This window comes from Sminthopsis crassicaudata, chromosome 3, assembly GCF_048593235.1.
Source record: "Sminthopsis crassicaudata isolate SCR6 chromosome 3, ASM4859323v1, whole genome shotgun sequence".
In the NCBI taxonomy this organism is placed as follows: domain Eukaryota; kingdom Metazoa; phylum Chordata; class Mammalia; order Dasyuromorphia; family Dasyuridae; genus Sminthopsis; species Sminthopsis crassicaudata.
Genome location: NC_133619.1, coordinates 589,872,248 through 589,896,290, shown reverse-complemented (window position 1 = coordinate 589,896,290; position 24,043 = coordinate 589,872,248). Strand labels below are relative to the sequence as shown.

Below are 24,043 nucleotides of genomic sequence, written 5' to 3'. Positions count from 1 at the left end.
GGTTGGACTAAATGATTCCAAGATTGCTTCCATTTTCAACAATACTTAAAGTTTTAAATTTAATAATTTTTGCAAGGACTTAGAGGTAGGAAAGTTTGGAATTCCCTTAGAGGAGAGACAAAGTTTTCTATGTCCCCATCTCTCGTCTTCATGTTATTCTTAATATGAGCATTCAATGAATGCTTGTAAAACCAATTGTATGAGTATCCCATACCTCACACACTCTGTTAGTCATGAAATCAAAACTCTTAGGGATTAATTTTAATTCTAATTAAGCTGAACCTAACTACTCTTGGCAACAAGTTCCTGGAGGGACAAAGGCAGCATCCAGAAGGACTCTGGTGAACAGAATAAGACAAAGGGAAACAGTCCTAACATGGAAGGCAGAGGTTTGTGATAAGAGTCCCAGCTTGCTGTAGGGACTTCAGTTTCTTCTTAAGATATTCTTATTAAAGTGAAAGGCAGCATGGTGAAGTAGGAAAAATGGTGGATTTGGAGTTAGAGGACCCAGTTTCAAACTTTACCTGTAACTACTTTTAAGACTTTGGTAAAGTCAGATAACTAATATGTCCCTCAGTTTCTTCATCTGTGAAATGAAAAGGTTGGATTAGATGTCTTTCAAGTCCCCTTCTCTGTACATGAACATATGATCTCTCAGAAGCTCTGACAGACTATAATGTCATTAACAGGAACAGAGACAGGATAAATAAAGGAAGAAGAATTAAATTAGATTGGCCCAGCATGGGTGCAGTGACTATGAGAAATTTAATGCATCTTGTACATTTTGCCCTCTACTAGTAGGAGGAAGACCCTAAATATTCTGATCTATGGCTTGATTGGGGGAGGCATCTAGCTTCAGGCTGGATCAACTCAAGGGTAAGAAAATAGGGGGAAGTTTGGGATTCCCACCATGGAATTGAGGTGGGCTGCTGACTTTCTGTGTGAAATATGTGAAAAGGGAGTAAGGATTAGGGGAGGAAGGTGAGAGAGCCCATTCTTGTCTATAAAAGAGGGGTCTCTTTTTAGTTCCTAGAATATCTCCTGGTCGTGCCCATTTAGTAAGGAGCCAGGTCTGCCTTCTTCCTTTGGTCTCTCTGTTGGCTAAACTATTTGCTCCTCCTTTCTCAGCCAGTTGCAATAGAGGCCTGGCAGCAGGACCTGTTAGCAGTAATTTCCACCTCTCCTGCTGCCTTCAGGATCCTCACAGCGTGTGTGAGAGAAGGCGAGAGAAAAAGCTGAACGGTAAAGGGATAGGCTAAGCTTCTGCTAGAAATTCACAAATTGGTCCCATTGAGAAATGGAGCCTTCTCTTATCACCAAGCACTGGCCCTCCCTTATTTACCAGGCAAAGCAGTTGAGTCCTTGTACTAGAGGGGGAGGGGCACAAATCTTAGTCAAAGGAGCCAGGGCATATTAATATCTCATATATTTATAGTGCTTTAAAGTTACCCAGCACTCTGCCGCATTATCTCATTTGATTTTCACAACAAGCTCATGGTTCCTCATTCCATTTTATTTTTGGAAAAAAAAAAACAGACTGAAAGAGGGAAAATAATTGACCCAAAGACATATATCTAGTAAAGAGAAGAACTGGAATTGTAGGTTTTCTAACCCTTTAGTTCATCACTCTGTCTACTGTGTTGTTTCCCCCTGCTGCATAGATTATGGTTCTCAGTTCAGAGGCTCTAAATGGGCCCAATACCATGCTAGCCCCCTTCTCCAGAGGGGACCAGACCAATGCCCCCTCCCCAATCTCGTTGTACAAGAACACAAGGGGAAATCTAGCTGTGACATTTTAGAATAAGACCAACAATTTCTATTTAGATTGTCAATGATGAGAAGGGCTTTAGAAAGCATCTAATCCAAGCTTAGATAGGAAAACTGAGACTCAGAGGGAGAAAGGAACTTGCCATGGGGCATACAATCAATTATTTGCATAGTTGGAGTTCTAACCCAGGTCTTTATATCTTTAGTCTTGAGCTTTTGAAGAACATCAGAACAGGAAGGAATCTTTGAGACCATCTAAGCCATCTAAGACGTTCTTATCTATTTTGTTTGTTTCCTAGACCCTTTGGCAGTTTGGTGAAACTTCTGAATCCCTTCTCAGAATAGTGTTTATTAATACATAAAATGCATAAGATTACAGAAGAATATATGTGTATATAATACACATATATGAAATATATTCCATTTAAGTTCCCTGGATCTTCTGAAATCTATCCATGGATCAAGTATTTAGAGCTCAGGTTAAAAATCTCTAATCTAACTCAACCACTCCCTTTCCCACCTCAATCATATGAGTAAGTGAAAAGTCCAGAAATAGAATTCATGCCAAGCTTCAACATGATAGATTTGGCTGATCAGATTTGGCAGATGTGTGGATAACTTATCTAACCCTCTCCCTTTCACCTGCCTCTTTGGAAGTTGTGTGCTCACTATAAATGACATCCTTTTTCAAAGGAAATGGACAGCTTTTCTTCCAGGAGTAAGTTAATTCTTTTCATCCCTTCCTCCTATAAGATGTCTAAATAACATGCCAAGTATAAACTGTCAACTACCTATGTATTGTCATGTATGAGCTGTCAATAGGACACTGATTTGGGGTACAGAATCAGCTTGGGGAAGGAGGAGAGGAAATACAAGGATGCTCATAGGATGGTTGAATCAGGCCACATAGCTGCTCTAGGTTGATCCAAGGAGTGAAGGTCATCTGCTCAGCCCCTACTAGGGCATTGTATCAAGTTTTGGGAACACATTTAAGGATGTCATTATCAAATTCTGATGTATTCAGGATAGTGAGGAGACTAAAGACTGTGCTACTGGAGGAAAACTTACAAGAATTGGAAATGTTGAGTCTGGGGAAAAGAAGGGCTAGTAGCTAAGATAATGGCTCTCCAGGTATTTGAAAGGATGGTTTTCAACTATTAAATTCAATAAACATGTCTTATTATGAGCTTATTAATCTACAAGTCCTGTTTTAGTGCTAGAGATAAAAATAATTGAAATAGAACCTGTCCTCAAGGAACTTACATTCTATAGGAAGAAGTCACATGCCCCAGATAAGTAAATACAAAATGTATATCAAAAAATAAATCATAAATTATTTGAGTTGTATATAAAAGACTAGATTTGTTCTGCTTAACTCTAGGGGATAAAAAAGGATAAATCAGGAACATTTATAGAATATGAAGGAAGTGAATTAGAAGAACATCATTCTGGCTTTTTTTTCTTTAAATTTATTTTTTTTATTCTAAACTTAACAAATATCCAGACTAAACAATCCAAGCCATGAATATTTCCATATAAAAATAGATTGCAAAAATAAGATTGTATCTGAAACTGAATCTCTAGCCTTTATCACTTACTTCCCCTTTATTTTACAGATGAGTCTGGCAAGCAGTTTCCATTTCCAAGTATATCTCCTTTTGTCCTTGCAGCTAGAACAGAGGACCACAAACTTTAAAAAAATCTATTTTGGTAACCATATTTCAATATAATTTGTTTTCTTTGTAATAATTTGTAGGTATGCATGCACACTTAAAAATATGATTCTTAGAAGGAATCCACAGGCTTCCCTCAACTAACAAAGAAGCAGCTAGGTGGCCTGAGTGGATAAAGTGCCAGGTCTAGAATAAGGAAGACTTGAGTTCAGACACTTACTAGACATGTGACCTTGGGCAAGTCACTTTTTTGCTGTTTGCCTCAATTTCCTCAACTGTAAAATAAGAATAATAATAGTGCCCACTTCATAGGACCATTGTAGAAAACAAATAAGCACTTATCACACTGATTGGCATGTAAGAAGCACTTAATGCTTGCTCTTGCTCTTCCCTCACCATGACTACTGTTAGTGCATTAAGAGCGTAATCTTCATATCCCCCTATATCTTCTCCCATTGGGAAATTGTGATGGACAAAATTGAGAAAGTTCTCTAGTCAGGCAATCAAGAGATCCATTTCTTTTCTTCAGCTTTATCACTTTCTCATTGTGTGATTTTGGTTAACTCATTTTCCTCTCTCTGAACTGGTTTTCCTTCCTATAAATTGGACCATCAATCAACAAGCATTCATTTAATGCCTACTGTGTCAATCACTATGATAAGTATGGAGTGAGAAAGACAAAAATTAAATAGTATCTGTCCTCAAGGAGCTCATATTCTATAAGTGAAAACTTATACACATAAAAGTGTATATAAAATAAGTGCAATATAATCTGATGGGAAAGCCAACATCTGGAAGAATTAAATAAGTCCTCTAGAGAAGGTGACATTTTAACTAAAATTTGAAGTAAACAAGAGTCCGAGAAGGGAGGTGGAGTAGTAAATGACCTCCAACTTCCCTTTGAGTTCTAAACATATAGATTTTAAAATCCTGCCTGGGAATAGGCTTCATGGAAGAGCTCTCACTTCTGAGACATATTTCCTGCAAGAAATCCCATTTGTAAGACAATCTACCTGCTGGAAGTCCTGGCTGTAAGAGCACAGCCTTTTCCAACTGTAAAGGTTTCTAAGGGTGTCTACCTTGGACAGCTCCTACCTGTGAGAGTTCTCTCTGACTAGGTGTCTGACTGCATGATCAAGCAAAAACTCTATAGTGGAGAATCACAAATACTTTTGCTGCTCCCTTACACACAAAATGCTTATTTGCTTCTTGATTCCAGGAACCCTGTCATTCCAATTGTATTTTCTTTATTTAAAAAAAATTATAAGATAAAGAACTAGAAGTTGATTCTAATTAAGGCCGTTTCTTGACTGCTCACTCAGGATCTCTGGAGATCAATTAGCTGGCTTTTAAGCTAAAATGCAACAGCTGAATAAGTATTTAACCTGCATAGCAATTGATATTTAAAATACAGGAGGATGGGGTAGTGAGGAGGAGGGAGAGGGGCTCCACTTTGTTCATGGCCTAAGCCCTTGCTTTCCCCAGTCTACGTTCTCCCCCTTCCAGGATCTCAGATATGCCCCCGAGCTTTGACCTGCAGCTGTCTGAGCCCAGGAAGCTCAGGCTGCCGGCCTGCCAGTGTTAGCATTATTATTCATCAAGTCAACACTGTGTCTTCCCTGTTTCTGAAGTTTGCTAATGAGACCAGCTTCTTACTCTTGGTTGTCATAAATTTGCCACCCAGAGAATAGCCCCTCCCTCTCAGTTTAGCCCCATTAGCTAGGCACGAGCCTCTCTGTGTACTCACTAGTGACCCAGTAGCAGCTGCAGTAGGCAGAAGATTTATTCAATGTGGACACTGGGCTATGATAGTGCATGGGGAATCATAGAGAAGGTGAGAAAGAAACTGATCTCTTTCTCTTTTCAATGAAGATAAACTGAAGTGGGCATTATCTTGGCAGTACAGCGTTGAGAAAAGAATCAAAAAATGTAGGTGAAAACCTCAGCTCTGCCAATAACTCATTGTGTGATTTGGGGAAACTTGCTTCATCTCTCATAGCCTAAATTTTCCTATCTGTAAAATGATGCCCCTCCCCCAGTTTTCCTTACTTTAACTGGAACTATTCAAAAGTGAAACCATCTATCAGAGGAGGTAATGGTATCTGTTTTCTAGGGAACTTTCAAGTAAAGATTGTATGACTATGGCACACTCCTACAAAGGAATCTTCAGTGATTGTTTGTTATTCCTGGGACTAACTTCTCAATTTAGAGTTTCAAACCCATTATAATCTGGATCCTTTCCAGACTTATTGAATATTGCCCCTTTTTATTCCCTCCACATTCCAGCCCACCCGGTCTACTTGCTATTTCTCAAGCTTGGCCCTCTATCTTCCCTCTTTGTACCTTTGTACAGCCTTCCATTATGTCTGGAATGTTCTCCCTCCTAGTCTTGACCTCATAAAACTTCTGGCTTTTTCAAGGTTCATATATACCATATACCATATATACCATATAGTATTGAAATCTTTTCCTATCTGGAACACTCTCCCTCCTCATCTCCATCTCTTGGCTTCACTGGATGCCTTTAAATTTCAGTTTAAGTCTTATCTTCTGCAAAGAAGTCTTTCCTGGTTCTAAATCTTAGTGCCTCCCTTCTGGAAATTGTTTCCAATTTATCTTGTATATATTTTGTTTGTACATAGCTGTTTTCACACTTTCTCCTGAATTCGATTTTAAGTTTCTTGAGAAAAGACTTTTCTTTTTATCTTCCTTCCTTCCTTCCTTCCTTCCTTCCTTCCTTCCTTCCTTCCTTCCTTCCTTCCTTTCTCTTTTTTCTTTCTTCTCTATTTTCTCTTTTTCTCTCTCTCTTCCTTTCCCTTCCTTCCTTCCTTTCCCTTCTTTCCTTCCTTTCCCTTCCTTCCTTCCTTCCTTCCTTCCTTCCTTCCTTCCTTCCTTCCTTCCTTCCTTCCTTCCTTCCTTCCTTCCTTCCTTCCTTCCTTCCTTCCTTCCTTCCTTCCTTCCTTCCTTCCTTCCTTCCTTCCTTCCTTCCTTCCTTCTTTTCTTTCCCCAGTGCTTGATGCAGTGCCTGGCACATAATAGACCTAATAAATGCAAGTTGATGAACAAATAGATTTTTCTAATTGTAGTATTCTACCATTCTTCTTTAATTGAAAATGTATATTCTTATCTGTTTACATGTTTCTCTATTAGCCTAGCATGGTATGACCTCTTTGAGGACAGGGAATATTTTTCATCTTGCTGCTATATACTCTATAACTAGCCCAGTAATTTGTACCTAGGGGCAATGAGTTTTAATGAAGAGCATTGAACCTGGAGTCAAGACAACCTTGGTTAATATTCTGCCTCTAATAACAACTAGCTATGTTAAGATGAGCAAGTCATTTAATGATAGTTAGTATTTATATAGCACTTTAAGGTCTGGAAAAGATTTTATGAATATAACCTCCTTTTATTTCACAACAGCCCTGAGAAATGGGTTCCATTATTATCCCCATTTTGCAGATACGGAAACCAAGGTAGAGATTAAATGATTTGACCAGGTTCACACAAATTTTGAGTAGCTGAGGCAGAATTTGAACTCAAGTCTTCCTAAGTCCCAAAGTTATATCCACTGTATCTTCTAGCTATTTCTTTCACATGATCTATCTAAACCTTAGTTTTTCTTCATATGTAAAATGGGGGGAGGGAAAATAATGTAAACTCTCAGTGTTATTGTGAAACAACTAATTTTATATCTACCCATCAATAAACATTTGTTAAATATATACAGTGTGCTAAGAACTGTGCTAAGCACTGGAGATACAAATTCAAAATTGGGATAGTCTTTGTCTTCAAAGGGCTTACACTTTTCAAGACTTAAAAGTACTATGCAGTTGCCATATATTATTATTATTAATTGTTGCTTGTTGGATTGATTGCATCGAACTTCATTGGATAATCTGGGTATTTTATTTTTCTGGGTATGTTATTTTCATAGAGGGGATTCTTGTTCAAGTACAGATAGGACTAGACCAAGACTTTTTAATAACTCAGGCATTCTGGTAAAATCTATGGATTTAAGTACAGAAGAATGTGTTTAAATTCATAAAATTAAATACATAGGAATGCAAAGGAAACCGATTTTATTAAAGAAAAGATGTTATTTCCCCTCCTCCAAGTCACAGACCCCTGGTAGATCCATAAATCCTTCCCTGGACCCCATCTTCAGTACCCTTAGATCAAATGACCTCTGAAGTCCATTTTATTTATTTATTCATTTATTTGTTTGCTGAGACATTTGGGGTTAAGTGACTTGCTCAGGGTCACAGAGCTGAGGTCAAATTTGAACTCAGGTTCTCCTGACTTCAGGGCTGGTACTCCATCCACTGCGCCACCTAGCTGCCCCCTCTGAAGTCCATCTTAACTTGATGTTCTCTGATTCTGTGTTTTAAGATTCTTTATCTGAAAGATAGCAGTCACATTACAAAAAAAGACAGGGCTGGAAGTCATAACCAATTAATCAATCAACAAATATTTATTTAGTTCTTGCTATGTGCAGATCACTGGGGATACAAAGACAAATGAAATAGTTCCACCTTCAGGACATTTTTATTTTATCAGGATGACAACATGTTAGTCAACATCTAAGTCAACAACCATTTATTAAGCACCTATATTGTACTATACTCTCTTTTAAGCATTGGGCAGAGTTGAAGAAGAGGTCATATAATCAACCATCTCATTTTACAGCTGGGAAAGTCGAGGCCCAGGGAAGGCCTCTGCAGAATAAGGTAACAACTGCCTATTGCAATAGCATTCTGGGGCTTAGAGAATGCTTTCTTCCCCACCATTCTTTGAGGTTTAGAAATGGCTGAGGCAGAATTCAGACTGAGATCTCCTCACTCCATTTTTCTGAATGCTAGGATTCTTCTTAGTAAAGACACTTGCCACATCTTTCTCAGGGGACTGCTCTGTTTATTTCATGAACTTTACAGCCCTGTAGTGTGAAAACCTGTTATTAAGTCCTTTTCCAGATCTCAAATTTCCCTCTATCTTGGCAGTTTCTTCAGTTTCTGCTGGTAGATATTAAACCCTTTGACTAAGGCCTGACTCTGAAAACAAATAAAAAATTCACAGAAGAGTGTGTGTGTGTGTGTGTGTGTGTGTGTGTGTGTGTGTGTGTGTGTGTGCATGCACGTACATATGTTGTGATGTCTTGGTTGGTCTTTGAGATGAGAGCAATGGGACCTGTTTTTCAGACAGTCTCATTGATCTATCGGTCTGTTTTTTTTTTCTGGCCAGCCCCCTCACTCTCCTGTCAGCTTCACAGTTAACCATAAGGAGAGAGAGGAGGTAGGGGAGATCAGGGAGGAGGCTAGAGCACTGAGATATCATTTTTCTGGTGTTCTGATCACCCACTTCCCCAGCATAATGACACCCCTTCCTCCTTTTCTGAGGCTTTGGTAGCAATCCAAGATGCCAGAAATCCTCTGGCCTAAGTCGATAGAGAAATATTTGACTTGCTTGTCCCTCTGTTGTACAGACAAAACTTGACATACGGCAGATCAATTAAAACAACACGAGGGAAGCCCACGGGGTCAATTGAGAGCTATCCCACAGGGAGGGGAAAATGAGAACTCCTTATATCTCTCACATCCCCTAAGCAAGCTCCTTCTCTTGACCTCCTAGTAAACACTCAAGCTCCCTCAGACCCCCCCTCTCCTTCATTACCATCTCCTACATGTCATCAGTCCTTCAACCCTGTTGATTTTCTCTCTTCACATGATATCATATCTGTAGATGTATTAATTTTGGTCCTAGGTATCCTTGCCTTTAAAATGTAAGCTTCCTTGAGGATAGGATATATTTTGCTTCTATCTCTGTATCATCAGTGCTTAGCATTCTAGTTATCACATAGTACGTGTTTAATGAACTAGAGAGTGTAGGACTGTTGGGCCATAGATGTAAAACAGGGAAGACTTTTACAGACCATGGAATCCAACTTTCTCATTTTATAGATGAGGAAATTAAAGCACACAAAGGTTAAATCCCAGGGTCAGACAACTAGTAAATATTGGAGGTAGAATTTAAACCTATTTCTTTCAGACTCCAAGAATAATACCATTTTTATAAGAAAAAATATCTTTCTCTTCTTCACAGAGAAGATGGAGACTAAGGGGACAGAATGTTGTATACATTTTCAGATTGATAACTATATCCACTTATTTGACTGAAATCCTAAAGTTAGAACATCTCAATAACCTTAGGGGTTATTTAATCCAAAGGTTTAACTTTCCTCTGGGAAGTGGTATGGATATCTATTCCCAACAAGATAAGTTACAAGCTTACCCATAATTCCTGAAGACCTAAGGAAGAAGACTGAGATTCCAGTGGAAGGGATATGAGGCGGATGGCCATAAATCATATCTCATGATGATATGGCAGGCAGGAAAGTGATAGATTGATGTTAGCTATTAATCATGTATTATATGAAAGGCCCAGCGCTGGAGTCTACAAAATGTTGAGAATATTACATTCAATAAATCCAAATTTGACACTTTTAGTAAGCACCTACTAGGTGGAATACACTATTCTGGGTGAGGGGAATAGAAAGATGAAAAATTTTGATACCCCACAGGAAGTACTCTGTGATAAATGAGAGAAGCCTGGAGAAGAGGAACTTGAATTTTGGTGAGAGTCATGGAATGGCATTTGAGCCAACCTCTCCAGAATTAGTTGGCTATTAGCTCAGTGGAAAATATAGGTCCACATTATTGAGAATCAAGAGAAATAGGAGTAAACCCTGACTCTTTCAGACAGCTGCTTATCTCTGAGCAAATTTCATTCTTAGTCTCATCTTCTCAGTCTGTAAGATGAGACTTGATGGTGGTAATGGCTGAAGGACTGAACTGAGCAAGAATTGAGCAAGATGTGACTCAGGTCCAAAGAGATTTCTGATAACAAACTTGGTGGTTTAAAGGAAGCCTTAAGTATAGCACCACCACATTCCATCTCTCCTCTCTTCTCCAAGCCCTATTTGATAGAAAAAATTCCAGTGTTTTAGTAATGGTTATCAGAAACTAAGACAGAATGTTATGGTCCCAGAAATAGAAGGGTTGCTTTGCAATGGAGCAGCAAGAGGTCTTGGAAGAAAGCTTTCTAGCAATTATAAGTACATAAAGGAAGGATGGGCTCCAGAGGAAGCAGAACTGACTATAGCATGAGTGGAAGATTGAATTAATGGTGTGCTAAGTAGAGTTGTTCCTACTCTGTGCCTGGGATCTGAAGCCAGAGGCTCTTTGAAGCTGATCAGAGTAGGTAGGTAGATACCAAGCATTTTTTAAAGTGCTTATGATGAGACAGATACTGTATTCATGTGATCCTCACAATAACCCTGCAAAAATTTTAGAGTTGGGGAAACTGAGATAGACAGAGGTTAAGTGACCTCTCCAGGCACCTACAACTACTAAGTGGATTTAAACTCAGGCCTAGAGTTCTATTCATTGTGCCACCTAGAATAGTGGGATGGGAAGGGGAAGAGTAGTGATATATCTACAGTTGGGAAGAGGGCATTACAGAAAAATTATTAACTTTGAGGAGCCTTGGTATTTGTTAGGGAGCATAATCTGACAGACCTGCCTCTGAATGGTATGGGGGTAGTCAAGAAGGTCCTGAACTCACCCCCAAAGTCAGGAAATCTGTTTCCTCTTCACTGGTGGTAATAATGGAAGGCTTCCTACTACCAGGTGCAATTGCTGAAACATATCAGAGGTGTATCAGACAGTGATTTCTTTGGTATTGTGTCACTTCAAAGAATTCCAGTAGATTGTGAGTTCCTTGAAGACAGGGAGAATCTTTTGCCTCTTTTTGTGTCCTTAGAACTTAGCACTATGTCCAGCATTGATTGACTGAGTAGTATTCTACTCTCTATGTTCTAAGGACTTAAACTTTTTTCACTGGAAATCCCTTTTCTCTTGAGAAATTTTTACATGACCTTGGATAGAAAGGTAAATAAAATAGGTATGCAAATCATACCTTTTCTATCAAACATTTACTGATAATAAATCATAATTTCATGACCCTCACATTCCTTTACAGGACTTAATATGGGGGCGTGACCCACAGTTTAAGAAGCTTTGTTCTAAAGTGATGTCCAGTTCCACTTCTGACAGTTCATGTCCTCTCTTCTAAGGCATGTCATGCTTTTTAATTCTATGTTCTAAGGTTCCCTCCAGCTCCAGTATTCCTTGTTTTTGTTTTGTTTTTGTTTTTGTTTCAAGGACTTTTCTAATTCTGATTTTATAATCTATATTCCAAGATCCATTCTAGTTATTACATCTTATTTTATGACTGGGGTTATGGCATTCTATGTTCCATGTTCTAAGCTCCTTTCTAAGCTTTAACACTCTGGGTTCTATGTTCTAGAGAAACTCCCACTTCTGACTTTTATATTCTATGGACCCTCTCCACTGATTTCTGCCACTGATATATTGTGGGCCCAATCCTTGGTCCTTGATTTCTTTTACAATCCCAGAGGTTCCGTTCCTTCGCGCCATTGTTTTAAAGCTGAAAGCAATGACAATTATTTTCATAATTAACTAGCTCTTCAAATTAATGTCAATTACACTATGCAATCATGATTAAGACTATGCATTAATCAACTGTGTCAACCTACTTATTAGTCTTTTTAAATAACGATCATGGAGGATGTATAGGAAGGAAGGAAAAGAAACAGGACAAGCCAAGATCCAGTGATTTGTTCCCTCAAGGACATCCCTAGAAAAGAATTCTCACCCAGAACAACTGCAGCCTTTTTGTGTATGAGCAAACTATGGTGCTTATGTGGTATGGTTTCTACATGTAGAAAATCTTATCTTGTATTAAGGTTCCTTGATAGCCATATGTTAGGGGGGAAAACTAATTTTGGGTTGAGAAGGCAGGAAATCTTGGGTTCCAGTCCGGACTTTGGATAGAGTCCCTCTCATTTCTGGACCTCAGTTTCTCCATATTTACAATGAAGGAATTGGACTAGATCTCTAAGATCCCACCAAACTTAGAGAAATTGTGGCTCTTGCTATCAAATATAGTTGATCCTTGTGTTTTCATTTCATGAAGCATTTTTTTAGATTTATCCACTTCTGTTTGTGTCCTTGGGACCAGGCTTAGGGTTTGATTATACTAATGGGGGTGAACAGAAGCATAGAAAATAAAAAATGACAGCTCATTCAAGAGTCATTTCCTCTTGGCTTTAAAGAATATTTGGGGGTTTATGTTTGAGCGTGGGCCTGAGAGATATTCCAGGAACTCATATCGAAGACAAGAAAGAAGCTTGGATGACTCAGGAGATACTGGAACCCAGCCTCCAGCTATTTCTTTGGGTTGGGGTCAGACTTTACTCTCACTAGTCCTTCAGCAACAGCTTAAGCAGAGATGCCTTTCTTTCTATCATCTCTCAGCTAGTACCTCTTGTTATTATCAACAACAAGCATTTATTAAGTTGTTAAGTATTCCTCTCTCAAAAAGCTTCCCTGCTGTATGTAAAGTGAGATCAATTAGAGATTTTGAGATGTCAACACATAGAGAGATGTTAGGGGAGTGAGTAATTCAGCAGAATGAATGAGGGTCATCACTAGAAGGAGGGGGATAGCAAACGAGCAAGTCATTCAGGAAAGGGGGTGCTATTCATTAATAGAAACACTAATCAGTACAATAAGTAACCCAACAACAAAAGTGATTGCTAGTGGTCAACAGATAGAGGTATCAACACAACAAACAATTCCAGAGGAAACTATGCTCCAGTGAGTCCCCATCTGGCAATAAACTTGAAAAGCTTCTCTGCCAAAGAAAGATGCTAGTGTAGACAAGGGATTGTATCAAACCAACTAGGGTCTGGCCTCTTGGCAGAGCCACATGTTCATAGGGATAATATTCTGGAGGGTTTCTTTGAGATTGCTTGTCCAGAGGAGGGACTCATCTCTGAAGAAGTTATCCTTGTTCTTAATGACTCTCCTCACCTCCTCTGATTAAGAAGTGGATGTTTCCAGAGGATAGAACATTGATGGGAGCTGGGGTTCTAGAGATCATCACTTCTCCACTCCTACCCAAGGATAGACTCCTTCCTACAGAGGATTCCACCTACAAACACTGTATATATAAGTCCTGGATTAGGAATCACAAAGAGATGCTTCCCACGCTTACCTATCCCTGTGACTCTAGTCAAATCACTTACCTTTCTCAGTTTCTTTCTCTGTAAAATTAGTGTTTACCTTAAATGTGGTTACATAGGTAAAATGAGATATGATACATGTAGATGAAGCAGAGGGTAAGAGTCAAGAAGACCTGAATTCAAATGCAACCTCAGCTACTTACTAGCTATGTGACCCTGGGGACAGGGTCCCTTAATCTCTGGCTGCCTCAGTTTCCTCATCTGTAAAACAAGGATAATAATAGTACTTAAAGAGCTGTTGTAAATATAAATTAAGATAACATTTGTAAAGTACTTTAAAAATCTTAAATCATTTTATGGATACTAGCTACTATTATTATTACAAACCTTAAAACTTACCAGCTAGCTATTATAGATGGGGTAAGGGGAAAAGAAAAGAGATTAGATTTGTTGCTAAGGAACTGAAGCTGCTGTTCCTAAGGAACCCTTTCTCCCAAATCATATACCAGTCTTTTCTTTGTCCAGGGATTCACCTCCCTGGTCTGTTTCTTGGTTCCTTCACTTATACACTAGTGATAATAATCCCTGTTTTGCTTTCACAGCTGTAGGTTCCCCCCCTCTAGGGAAGGTTGACTCCCATCCATTCTAGTCCAACAAGCATTTATAAGTACTTGGGCTAGAATTCAGAGATGTAAAACCATAGGAAAATCGTTTCTGCTCTAGATGGTGCAGTGGATAGACTTGTGGACCTGGAGTATAGCAGGCTCAAGTTTAAATCTAGTTTTTCCTTCTCTGATCTTCAAGTGCTTTGGGTTTGATTTCTGCTTAGGGAGGACAGAGGAATCTTCTCATCCAGCTTAACTCTCAGTTCTCTTTATTACAGGGGGAATCTTTGAGTATGCGGATGGACCCAATGCCCAGGTCATGAATGCAGAGGAACAAGCCTTCCGATTTTCTGCCAACATCATCAACAGGAACAGGACTTTGCTGCCCAATACCACCTTGACCTATGATATTCAGAGGATACACTTCCATGACAGCTTTGAAGCCACTAAAAAAGGTAAATTTGAAGTCCCTTCCTTGACTATTCTCTTCTTGGGAAAAAGGATTTCCTCTAGCCCCGACTGCCTAAAGGTCTTAGAACCATGGCCAAGAATATCGAGTCAGGGATTCGAAGTAAGGAAATTAGGAAACCTACTTATTTTGAGTTCTCTTAAGTGTAGCAATTGAAAGAAAAAAAAAGAAGATAGAAATCAAAGAAAAGAGGGTAAAGGGATTAAGAGAGAGAATAAGAAATAGAGATAATTGAAGGAGAAGAAAATAGGAGGGGGAGATAATTCTTCCTTGGAGGAAGAATTTCCTCTAGCCTCAAATGTCTAAATGCTCTTAAAATCATGGCCAAGAACATGGAATTGGAGTTTCATGGTGTTCCCATCAGACTTAAGAAACCTACTTATTTCTAGTTATGTTGGGAATAGCAATTGAGAGAAAAAGAAAAATAGGAGAAGAAGAGATCAAAGAAGCAATGGAAAAGGGAATAGGGGAGAGAGAGAGAGAGAGAGAGAGAGAGAGAGAGAGAGAGAGAGAGAGAGAGAGAGAGAGAGAGAGAGAGATTAGTGAAGAAGAGGAAGAAAGTAGATAGGTTAGGTTCAGAATATAAAAGAGGAAAAAAGATGACAGATGGAAAGGAGAGATGAAAAGGAGAGGGAAAGAAGAGAAGAGGGAAATAAAAAGAAGGTAACGACGGTAGAGGGGGAAAAGGGAGAGGAATAAAGTGGAAAAAGGAATGTAAAAGAAGAGAAGGAAGAAAGATAGATGAGGAAATGTTGCAAGAGGGGAAGAGGAATGGCAGATAGAGGAGAAAGTGTCAAGAGAAGAAAAAGAAGAGAGGAAAAGGGGGAATGAAAGAGAAGGAAGTGGGATGAAGAAAGAGAAAAGAAAGCAGAAACTATTGGGGTAACAATTCAGAGAGAAGAAAAGACAGGAGAGGAAAAAAAAGGGACTTGTAAAAGGAAGAAAGCATGAAAATGAGCGAAAGGAACAGAGATGGAAAAGAGAGGGGAAAGAGAAGAGAAGGAAGACAAAAATGTAAGGAGAGAAAGAAGGGATGAGAGGAAGGTGAATGACCAGACCCAAAGAATAGTTATTAAGGAATAGATGTCATCTTGGACAGGTATCTAATGGATTGCTCCAGAATTCCACCATTGATCAAATTAGTCAAATAGCATGTATTAAGCACCTTTGATGTACTAAGAATTATGCACTATCTATTTTTTTAGCCCAATGTTGTTGGACATTTTTTGTCAGTAACTTGGATGAATGTACAGATGGTATGTTAATAAAATTTTGAGGATTATACAAATCAGAAAGTGATAGCTTAATGATGTGATGTCAGGTGACAGCGTTAGGATCCAAAAGAATATTAATGAGGTGAAACATTGCACTGAGTTAAATAATGTAAAATTTAATAGAGATAAATATAAAGTCTTGTGTTTACGTTCAAAATTTAAGCATCACAATTCTAAGTTGAAGAAGGAATGGTTAAACAGCACTTCCTATTTTTAAAAGTTCTGAAGGTTTTAGAGAATCACAAACTCAATATGGGTAAGCTGTGGGAGATGTCAACCAAAAAAATTTTCATGAGATCTTAGGCTAGAGCAGCAATATTCCAGAGCAAACCTCTAAGGAGTTTTCTTCCTTTCTGGGGAAACTAATCCACTCAGTTCTGAATTCTCTTCTGGGGTTGGATGACATGTCCTCACTGTAGGGGGAGTGAATGCAAAGTCACACACACACACACACACACACACACACACACACACACACACATACACACACACATACACACACACATCAGACTGATGGATACTGAGACTGACATCTTACCTTCCCACCTCTTGCTCTAGGAAGAGTGATCAAATCAGTGCTACTATAGTCACTGGAAAAGTTGCTACAACTAACTAGGCTTTCACTCCACTAACCATCCCAGTGATTCTCTATACCCTAAAACTCTCTTTGCTATCTAACTCTCCCCTTTATGTCTTATCTAGCTCTACTAGATTGCAATTCCCTTGAAGGCAGAAACTTTTCCACTACTACCTAGCACTGTGCCTGGTAATAATAGGTACTTAATAAATGTCTTTTCATTCATTAATCTCACAAACTAAACGAGTTGATACTCTGGGTCAAACTATAATTAGACTATTATCTTTAGTTTGGGATACCTAATATTAAAAATAGCATTGATAAGATAAAGAGTGCCCAGTGGAATGGGATCAGGATAGTACAGGGCTTCAAGATTATATGAGGATTAATTGAAGGAATTGTGATGGAGCAGGATTTATCCCAGAAAGAAAAATTAGAAGATGTGATAGCTGTCTATCATGTTTGAAGGATTAACACATGGAAAAGGGACTAAATTTGGCTCAGAATTAGGAATTATTATAGATGTATAGAAAAGGGTATGCAAAAGGACAAACTTTCTAATTATTAGAGCTATCTAAATGTAGAATGAGTTATTAGTAGTTCTTTTTCCTTGGTTTCCAAGTGAAAACAGGATAATCAGTTTAGAGGATATTTTTTTCTATTTTTTTGGTTTTTTGTTTTTCTTAATTACATTACAATTCTTTAACATTTTAAAAGAAATTGACTTCTACTATGCCCAAAAGCCTATCAAAATGTGCATACCCTTTGATCCAGCAGTGTTTCTACTGGGCTTATATCCCAACCAGATCTTAAAAGAGGGAAAGGGACCCACATGTGCAGAAATGTTTGTGGCAGCCCTCTTTGTAGTGGCAAGAAACTGGAAACTGAATAGATGCCCATCAGTTGGAGAATGGCAGAATAAGTTATGGTATATGGATGTTATGGAATATTATTGTTCTATAAGAAACGTTCAGCAGGATGATTTCAGAAAAGCCTGGAGAGACTTACATGAATTGATGCTGAGTGAAATAAGCAGAATTAGGAGATCATTATGCACAGCAACAAGATTATATGATGATCAACTTTGATGGATGTAGCTCTTTCAATAATGAGATGATTCAGGCCAGTTCCAATGGTCTGGTAATGAAGAGAACCTTCTACACCCAAAGAGAAGACTGTGGGAACTGAATGTGGATCACAAAAAAAAAGAAATTGAGTTCCAAGTTCTCTTCCTTTCTTTCCTTACCACCTTGAGAAAGCAAGCCATTTGAAACAGATTATATATGTGAAGTCATGAAAAACATTTCCATATTATCCATGTTGCAAAAGAAAACAGATTTAAAAAAAAACAACAACAAAAAGAAGAGCAGATAAAGTTTTAAAAAGTTTGTTTCAGTCTGAATTCTGACTCCAAACATTCTTTCTTTAGAGGTGGATCACATTTTTTTTTATCACAAGTTCTTGGGAATTGTTTTGGATCATTATATTGCTAAGAATAGCTAAATCGTTCAGCACTGACTCTAGTAAAATATTGCCATTGTTATGTACAATGTTCTCTTTAAGTTCACTTTGAATCACTTCATCTGTTTCCCCGGATTTTTCTAAAACCATCTTGTTCATCATTTCTTATCACACAATTGTATTTCATCACAATCATATACCATAAATTGTTCAGCCATTCCCCAATGGATGGGCACCTTCTGGGGGATGTTTTAGAGGTGATTCTCAGCTGAACCTGGATTGGAAGATTCCTTCCAACTCTGAGATGGAAACAAAGATATAAGTGAGAAGAAAGAAGACTGAGGGAAGGAAGGGAAGAATAAGGAGGAGAGGAGATACAGATAATGAGAGGAGTACAAGAAACAGAGTTGGGGGAAAATTGATGGAGTCAGAGGGAAGAGAGAGAAAAAAAGAGAAATGGGATATGAAGAAAGAAGAGGGAGGAAGGATGGAAATAAAATAAAAAAGAGTTAAAGAAGAAGAGAAAGGAAAAAAGCTTAGGACCCTGAATATGTGATTTTTTTTCCTCAGGATGTAGGAAAAGATAAATCTCAACCAATCAGACTAAGTTGTCAAGTAAGTCCCTTCAGAACATGAAAACTTAACCCAACAACACCCTTAGTAACACCTTTGTTGGGTCAAGGCCTGGAAGGCCTGGCTTAGTGCAAAGGATCCTGGCCTTGTGAAGTTGGGCATGTTAATGGTTCTCTCCTTTCCCTGGCACCTCAAGGAATTAGAGTCTTGCTTTGTTAATGCTACTTCCCAAGTCCCTGCACTTAGGGGCTTTCTGAAGCTATCATTCATGGTTTTCCCATATGGTGTAGTCCTACAACGGACAAACTCACTGCTTTGAGAGTCTCCAAGCTTCCCACTCTCCCTTCAGAGCCTCCTGATGAAGGTCTCCAGGAACTTTGAAGCTAAAATCAGTCTTCTACCAGGAGTCACAGAGATCCCAAATCTAAGGGTGAAAAATCAAATTCACAGAGTAGTTCCCAGAATGCAGTAAGAAGCTGAGGAGCCAGTGAAATCTGGGGATAATAGACTCGGCTTTCACCTTGGCCCAATCTCAGAGCTTAGATGATAGTCAAGTCTGTGATTTGAACATTCAACTCAAATTAACAAACATTTATTAAATACCCTTCAAGAATCCTTTCCTACTTCTCCAGGTGATGGTGTCCCCCAATCACTATGCCTTCATTTTGTATATATCTTGTATGTTCTTATGACCAGAAGACCATAAATTTAGACCTGGTAAGAGCTAATTTAGAGACCATGTACTCCAGCACCCTCATTTTGCAGCTGAGGAAACTAAGGCCCAGAGAAATTTTAGTGGTTTATTCTAAGTCACATAGGAATAAGCAGCAGAGGTAGAATATGAACCATATTTTTGGTCTCCAGAATTAGCACTCTTTCCACAATATCATATCATACCTCCAAACTAGAATGTAAGCTCCTTGAGAACAGGTACTATCCCTTTCTGTCTTTGTTATCTCTAGAACTTAGCACTATGCTTTGCACATAGTAGGAACTTAACAAGTATATATTGATTAATTGATTAATTAGTTGGTAGTAGTTCAAGAGAGAAATTTAGGTTGGTGGACATTTCAATGAAGAGAACAAAGGTTCTTTACTTTGTGTCATGAACCATTTTGGTAATATGAGGCAGCCAGTGACTCCCCTGTGGGACCTGACTGTGAGGGCAGTGGTTTTCCTCAGAAAATGAATCCCACCATACATCTAATTATGCTATCTCCATCAAGACTCTACTACTAAGCCTTAAGCAAAGCTTAGCATGCACTTGTTATCTTTCTCCTTCCACTATGGTTCCAAACCTTGAAATCATCCTTGACTATTCTTTCTCCCTTATGTTCTTTCTTACTTGCATGTCCAATTAGTTGCCAAATTTTGTCATTTCTGCTTCCACAACTGCTTATACCCATTTCCTTCTCTGATCACATGGGCACCATGCTAGTTCACATCTCATCACCTCTTACCTGGATCATTTCAATAGCCTCCTAATTGATCTTCCTGATTCAAAACTCTTCCGGTTTCAGTCTCTCCTCTAAATGGTTTTCCTGAAGCACAATTTTGGCCATGTCTCTCACTTCCTCATTCATACTTACTTTCCCTACCTAATTTCTCTGGCATTGAAAGTCATCTGGTTCCAACTTAACTTTTCTAGTCTTATTACGTAGTTCCATAATCTATACCATAGTCTATGTGCCTTCATTCAGCCACACATACTACTCTACTCTCTGTTCCTCCCTGGTGACATTCCATTTCCAGTCTCTCTGAAGTTGCATGGACTTTGCCTCATGCCTGGGATGCATTATATTCTCACTTCAAATTTTTAGAATCCTTAGCCACCTTCAGAGCTTGGTTCAAATGTTCCCTACTACATGCAGCTTTTCCTAGATATAATCAGAGCCCAGTGGACAGAACCCTGGTCCTGGGGTCAGGAAGTCCTAAGTTTAAATTTGGCCTCAAACACTTACTAGCTATAAACTTTGGGCAAGTCATTTAAACTCTATTTGTCTCAGTTTCCTCAATTGCAAAATAAGAATAATAACAGCATCTACCTCCCAAGGTTGTGGTGAGGCTCAAATAAGATAAAATTATATAAAGCATTTAACACAATGCCTGCATATATTAAGCACTATATAAATGTTAGTTATCATTATTATCATCATTATTATAATTTCCCAACTTCTCCCCAGTGCCTAATATTTCCCTCACTAATTGACTTTTCATTTTGAATATATTAGGTACACATGTAGTTTCCCATTAACAAAATATATCCAAAGTGATTTTTGAGTCCTTGTCCTTTAATATTGTCTAGGGACCCCTTATCAGAATAATGTCTATAAATGTAAAAATAAAATATATTGACATATACTTATCAAAAATATTAAAAAAAATAAAATTCAACTTCCTCAGATTAAAGAGCTCTGAAATACAAGTTCCTTGAATACAGTAATTCTTTATTTTAGTATGTCTATCTTCAGCAATCTAGCTTAGTGCCTAACATGGAATAGGTGCTTAATAGATGATCCTTGGTCAAGTCCAACCAGCTTAATTACCTGGATAGGAATTAGAGAGAGAAGTAGGAAGTAGAAAGTAGGAAGAATGAACTCCAGGGAGTAAAGCTGTAGTTTCTGGATGTTCACAAGTTTCAAGGCTGTACTTAGAATATGTCCTTCTCTTTTCATGTTGATCAGAGACCAGTAAGGATGGAATAACAGGATGATGCTGTCCAGGGTTAGAGACTAGAGAAGGTTAGCATGTTCTGAGATTAGGAGCTGATGCTGAGCAGCAAAGAGTTGATTCTTTTTCCTTCCTAAACCACCTTTAGGTCCAGGTCCCCATCCAATACAATCATGGAAGGGTCAAAGCTCTCAAGGCCCAGGCTTGGCCTTCCCTCATGAAAGGAGACTAAAGGGCAGGCAGAGGAGTCTGGCCTCCATCCAGCAGGCTACAAAGCCTCTCTCTGTACTACTTATACTGAGGCTGTTTCTCTTCTTGGCCAGAGCAGAGCAAGTCTGGAATCGACCCAGCACTCCCCAGGCTCCTGTCCCTTCACTTATTCTCTGGGTTGCTCAATTCCTTTTAAGACACAAATTGATTGGGATAATTCTTGCTTTAACTACAATTGCCACGGAAGGAGAAAAACCACTCTGTACTCAGACTATGGATTCCGGCGACGACTGTGAGCCACAGAGTCACAGGGAAATGGCCAGAAAATGGATTCGAAATTGAAGCCTCGTATAATAATGTAATTACTGCCCGGGCTCTGAGTGCTGTTAGAACAGGGGCCTCCTGCTGCCCTGAGAACTCTGGGGGCGGTGCCTGGCTGCAGGAAGAGCAGAGCTGCTGCTTACATCCCCCATCCTTGACTCCTTCTTCTGAGAGCACCATTATGTGCCGCAGTGAGTGCAGGGGGGGCAAAGGAGCAGAAGGAAAGAAAAAAGAGAAAGAGAGTAACTAATATCTCATTGTAGCTAAGGGTCCCTGCCCCCATCCTTGGATGGGATGAAGATAAGTGCATTGATGCTAGCTACAGCTTTACCAGAATCTTCCTTGTCCATCAGCACCAATCCATGGATCAGTTAATCAATCAGCAAATTTGTATTAGATACCTGTTATGTGCCAGGTACTCTATGGGGTGTTCGGATACAAAAACATAAAAAGTCTTTTCCTCTCAAGAAATTTAACTGGGACCCAGGATGACTAAGTGATTTGCCTATGTTCAGACAACTAATGCATTTCAGGGATTCAGGTTCTTCCTGACTGAAAGCTTACATATAATCCACTATTCTAAGGGGCCTTTCCAAATAGATGCACTGTTGGGGAGTGTTGGGAAGTTTACTACCTTCCAAGGCAGCCCATTCCACTCTGAGACAAGTAAAATTATTCAAATTTTTTTCTGTAAGGAGAGGCAGTATGTACATAGATACGTACAAAATAAATACAAAGGAATTTTAAAGGGAATTTCAGCCTGGGAGAAATCAGGAAAAGCTCCATGTAGGAGGTGGTATTTGAGCTGATATATTACAGATCTAAGGTTCTTAAGTTTAGGAGAGGCCAAACAAATATCTGATAAAACACAGTTTCTTTTTTTTTTTAAAGCTTTTTATTTTCAAAACACATGCATGTATAATCCTCAACATTCATTCTTGCACAACCCTCTATTCCAAATTTCTTCCCTCCCTTCCCACTACCCCTTCCGCTAGATGGCAAATAATTCAATATATATTAATCATGTGCAATTCCTCCATACATATTTCCACAATTTTCATGCTGCACAAGAAAAATCAGATCACAAAGGAAAATAAAATGAGAAAGAAAGCAAAATGCAAGCAAATAACAACAAAAAAGTGAAAATACTATGTTGTGGTCCACACCCAGTTCCTACAGCCCTCTCTCTGGGTGCAAATGGCTCTCTTCATCGTAAGATCATTGAAATTGGCCGTAATCATCCCATATTTGAGAAGAGCTATGTCCATCAGAATTAATCATCATATAATCCTGTTGTTGCTATGTATAATGATCTCCTGGTTCTGCTCACTTCACTCAGCATCAGTTCATGTAAGTCTCTCCAGGTCTCTCTGAAATCCTCCTGCTGATCATTTCTTACAGAACAATATTCCATAACATTCATGTACCAGAACTTATTCAACCATTCCCCAGTGGATGGACATCCATTCAGTTTCCAGTTTTGTCCCTACAAAAAGAACTGTGGGGCCCTTTCCCTCCTTTAAGATGTCTTTGGAATACAAGTCCAGTAGAAACACTGCCAGTTTGACAGCCCTTTGGGCATAGAACACAGTTTCTTAAATTGTTGTTAATAATAACATATTTTGTAAAGCAAATAACTTGTTTTAAAATAAATTTCTTTATGATTTATTATCAGTAAGTGTTTGACTTGTATACATACATACACACACATATATACATACACATATACACACACATATATCTGTAATCATGTAAAAACTTCTTGGATAAAAGGAGATCCTATCTTCATTCTACCCAAGGCTGGGGGCAGGAACTCATGGCCAGAGTGAGATATTACCTATTCTCTTTTTTTCTTTCCTTCCATTCCTTTATCCCCCTCTCTTATTTTCCCTTCCTCTCCCTTAAAAGATTAAAAAAGCCCTGAAATAGAACATAAAGTCCTTGAGAGCAGGAAATTTATCTTCCTTTCTGTCTTTCACTAGAGCTTAACATGACAACTTACACATAGTAGGGACTTAAGAATTGAATTCAATTGGAAACACTGTGCCCATTTACCAAGGCAAAAGTGATGGAAATGGAATCAGAGGCTCTGGATTTGAATCCTACCTCTTTGTGCTCCTTGTGTAAATTTGGTCAAGTCACTCGTCTCACCTATAAAATAAAGGGGTGGTACCACACGCCCCTTAAGGTCCTTTCTACCATAAAGTTTATGGGCCTATAAATTGAATTGAATCTTGTCCAACCTGTATCTGAATAGGAATTCCTCGACAGCATCTCCCAAGAGGAAACATCCATCCTTCATTTGAAGACTTCCGGTGATTTATCAGGGTTTAAGTAA

The 24,043-nt window shown here is 38.7% G+C and overlaps 1 protein-coding gene across 5 annotated transcripts in view; it reads left to right on the top strand.

Moving 5' to 3' along the window:
- GRIK3 (glutamate ionotropic receptor kainate type subunit 3) overlaps positions 1-24,043 on the top strand; it is a 324,916-nt gene that overhangs the window by 158,541 nt on the left and 142,332 nt on the right. For all 5 annotated transcript variants that reach the window (XM_074305178.1, XM_074305177.1, XM_074305176.1 and 2 more), the window contains exon 2: positions 14,429-14,605. In XM_074305178.1, coding sequence (XP_074161279.1) covers positions 14,429-14,605 — 177 coding nt within the window. The remainder of the gene's footprint in view (positions 1-14,428; positions 14,606-24,043) is intronic.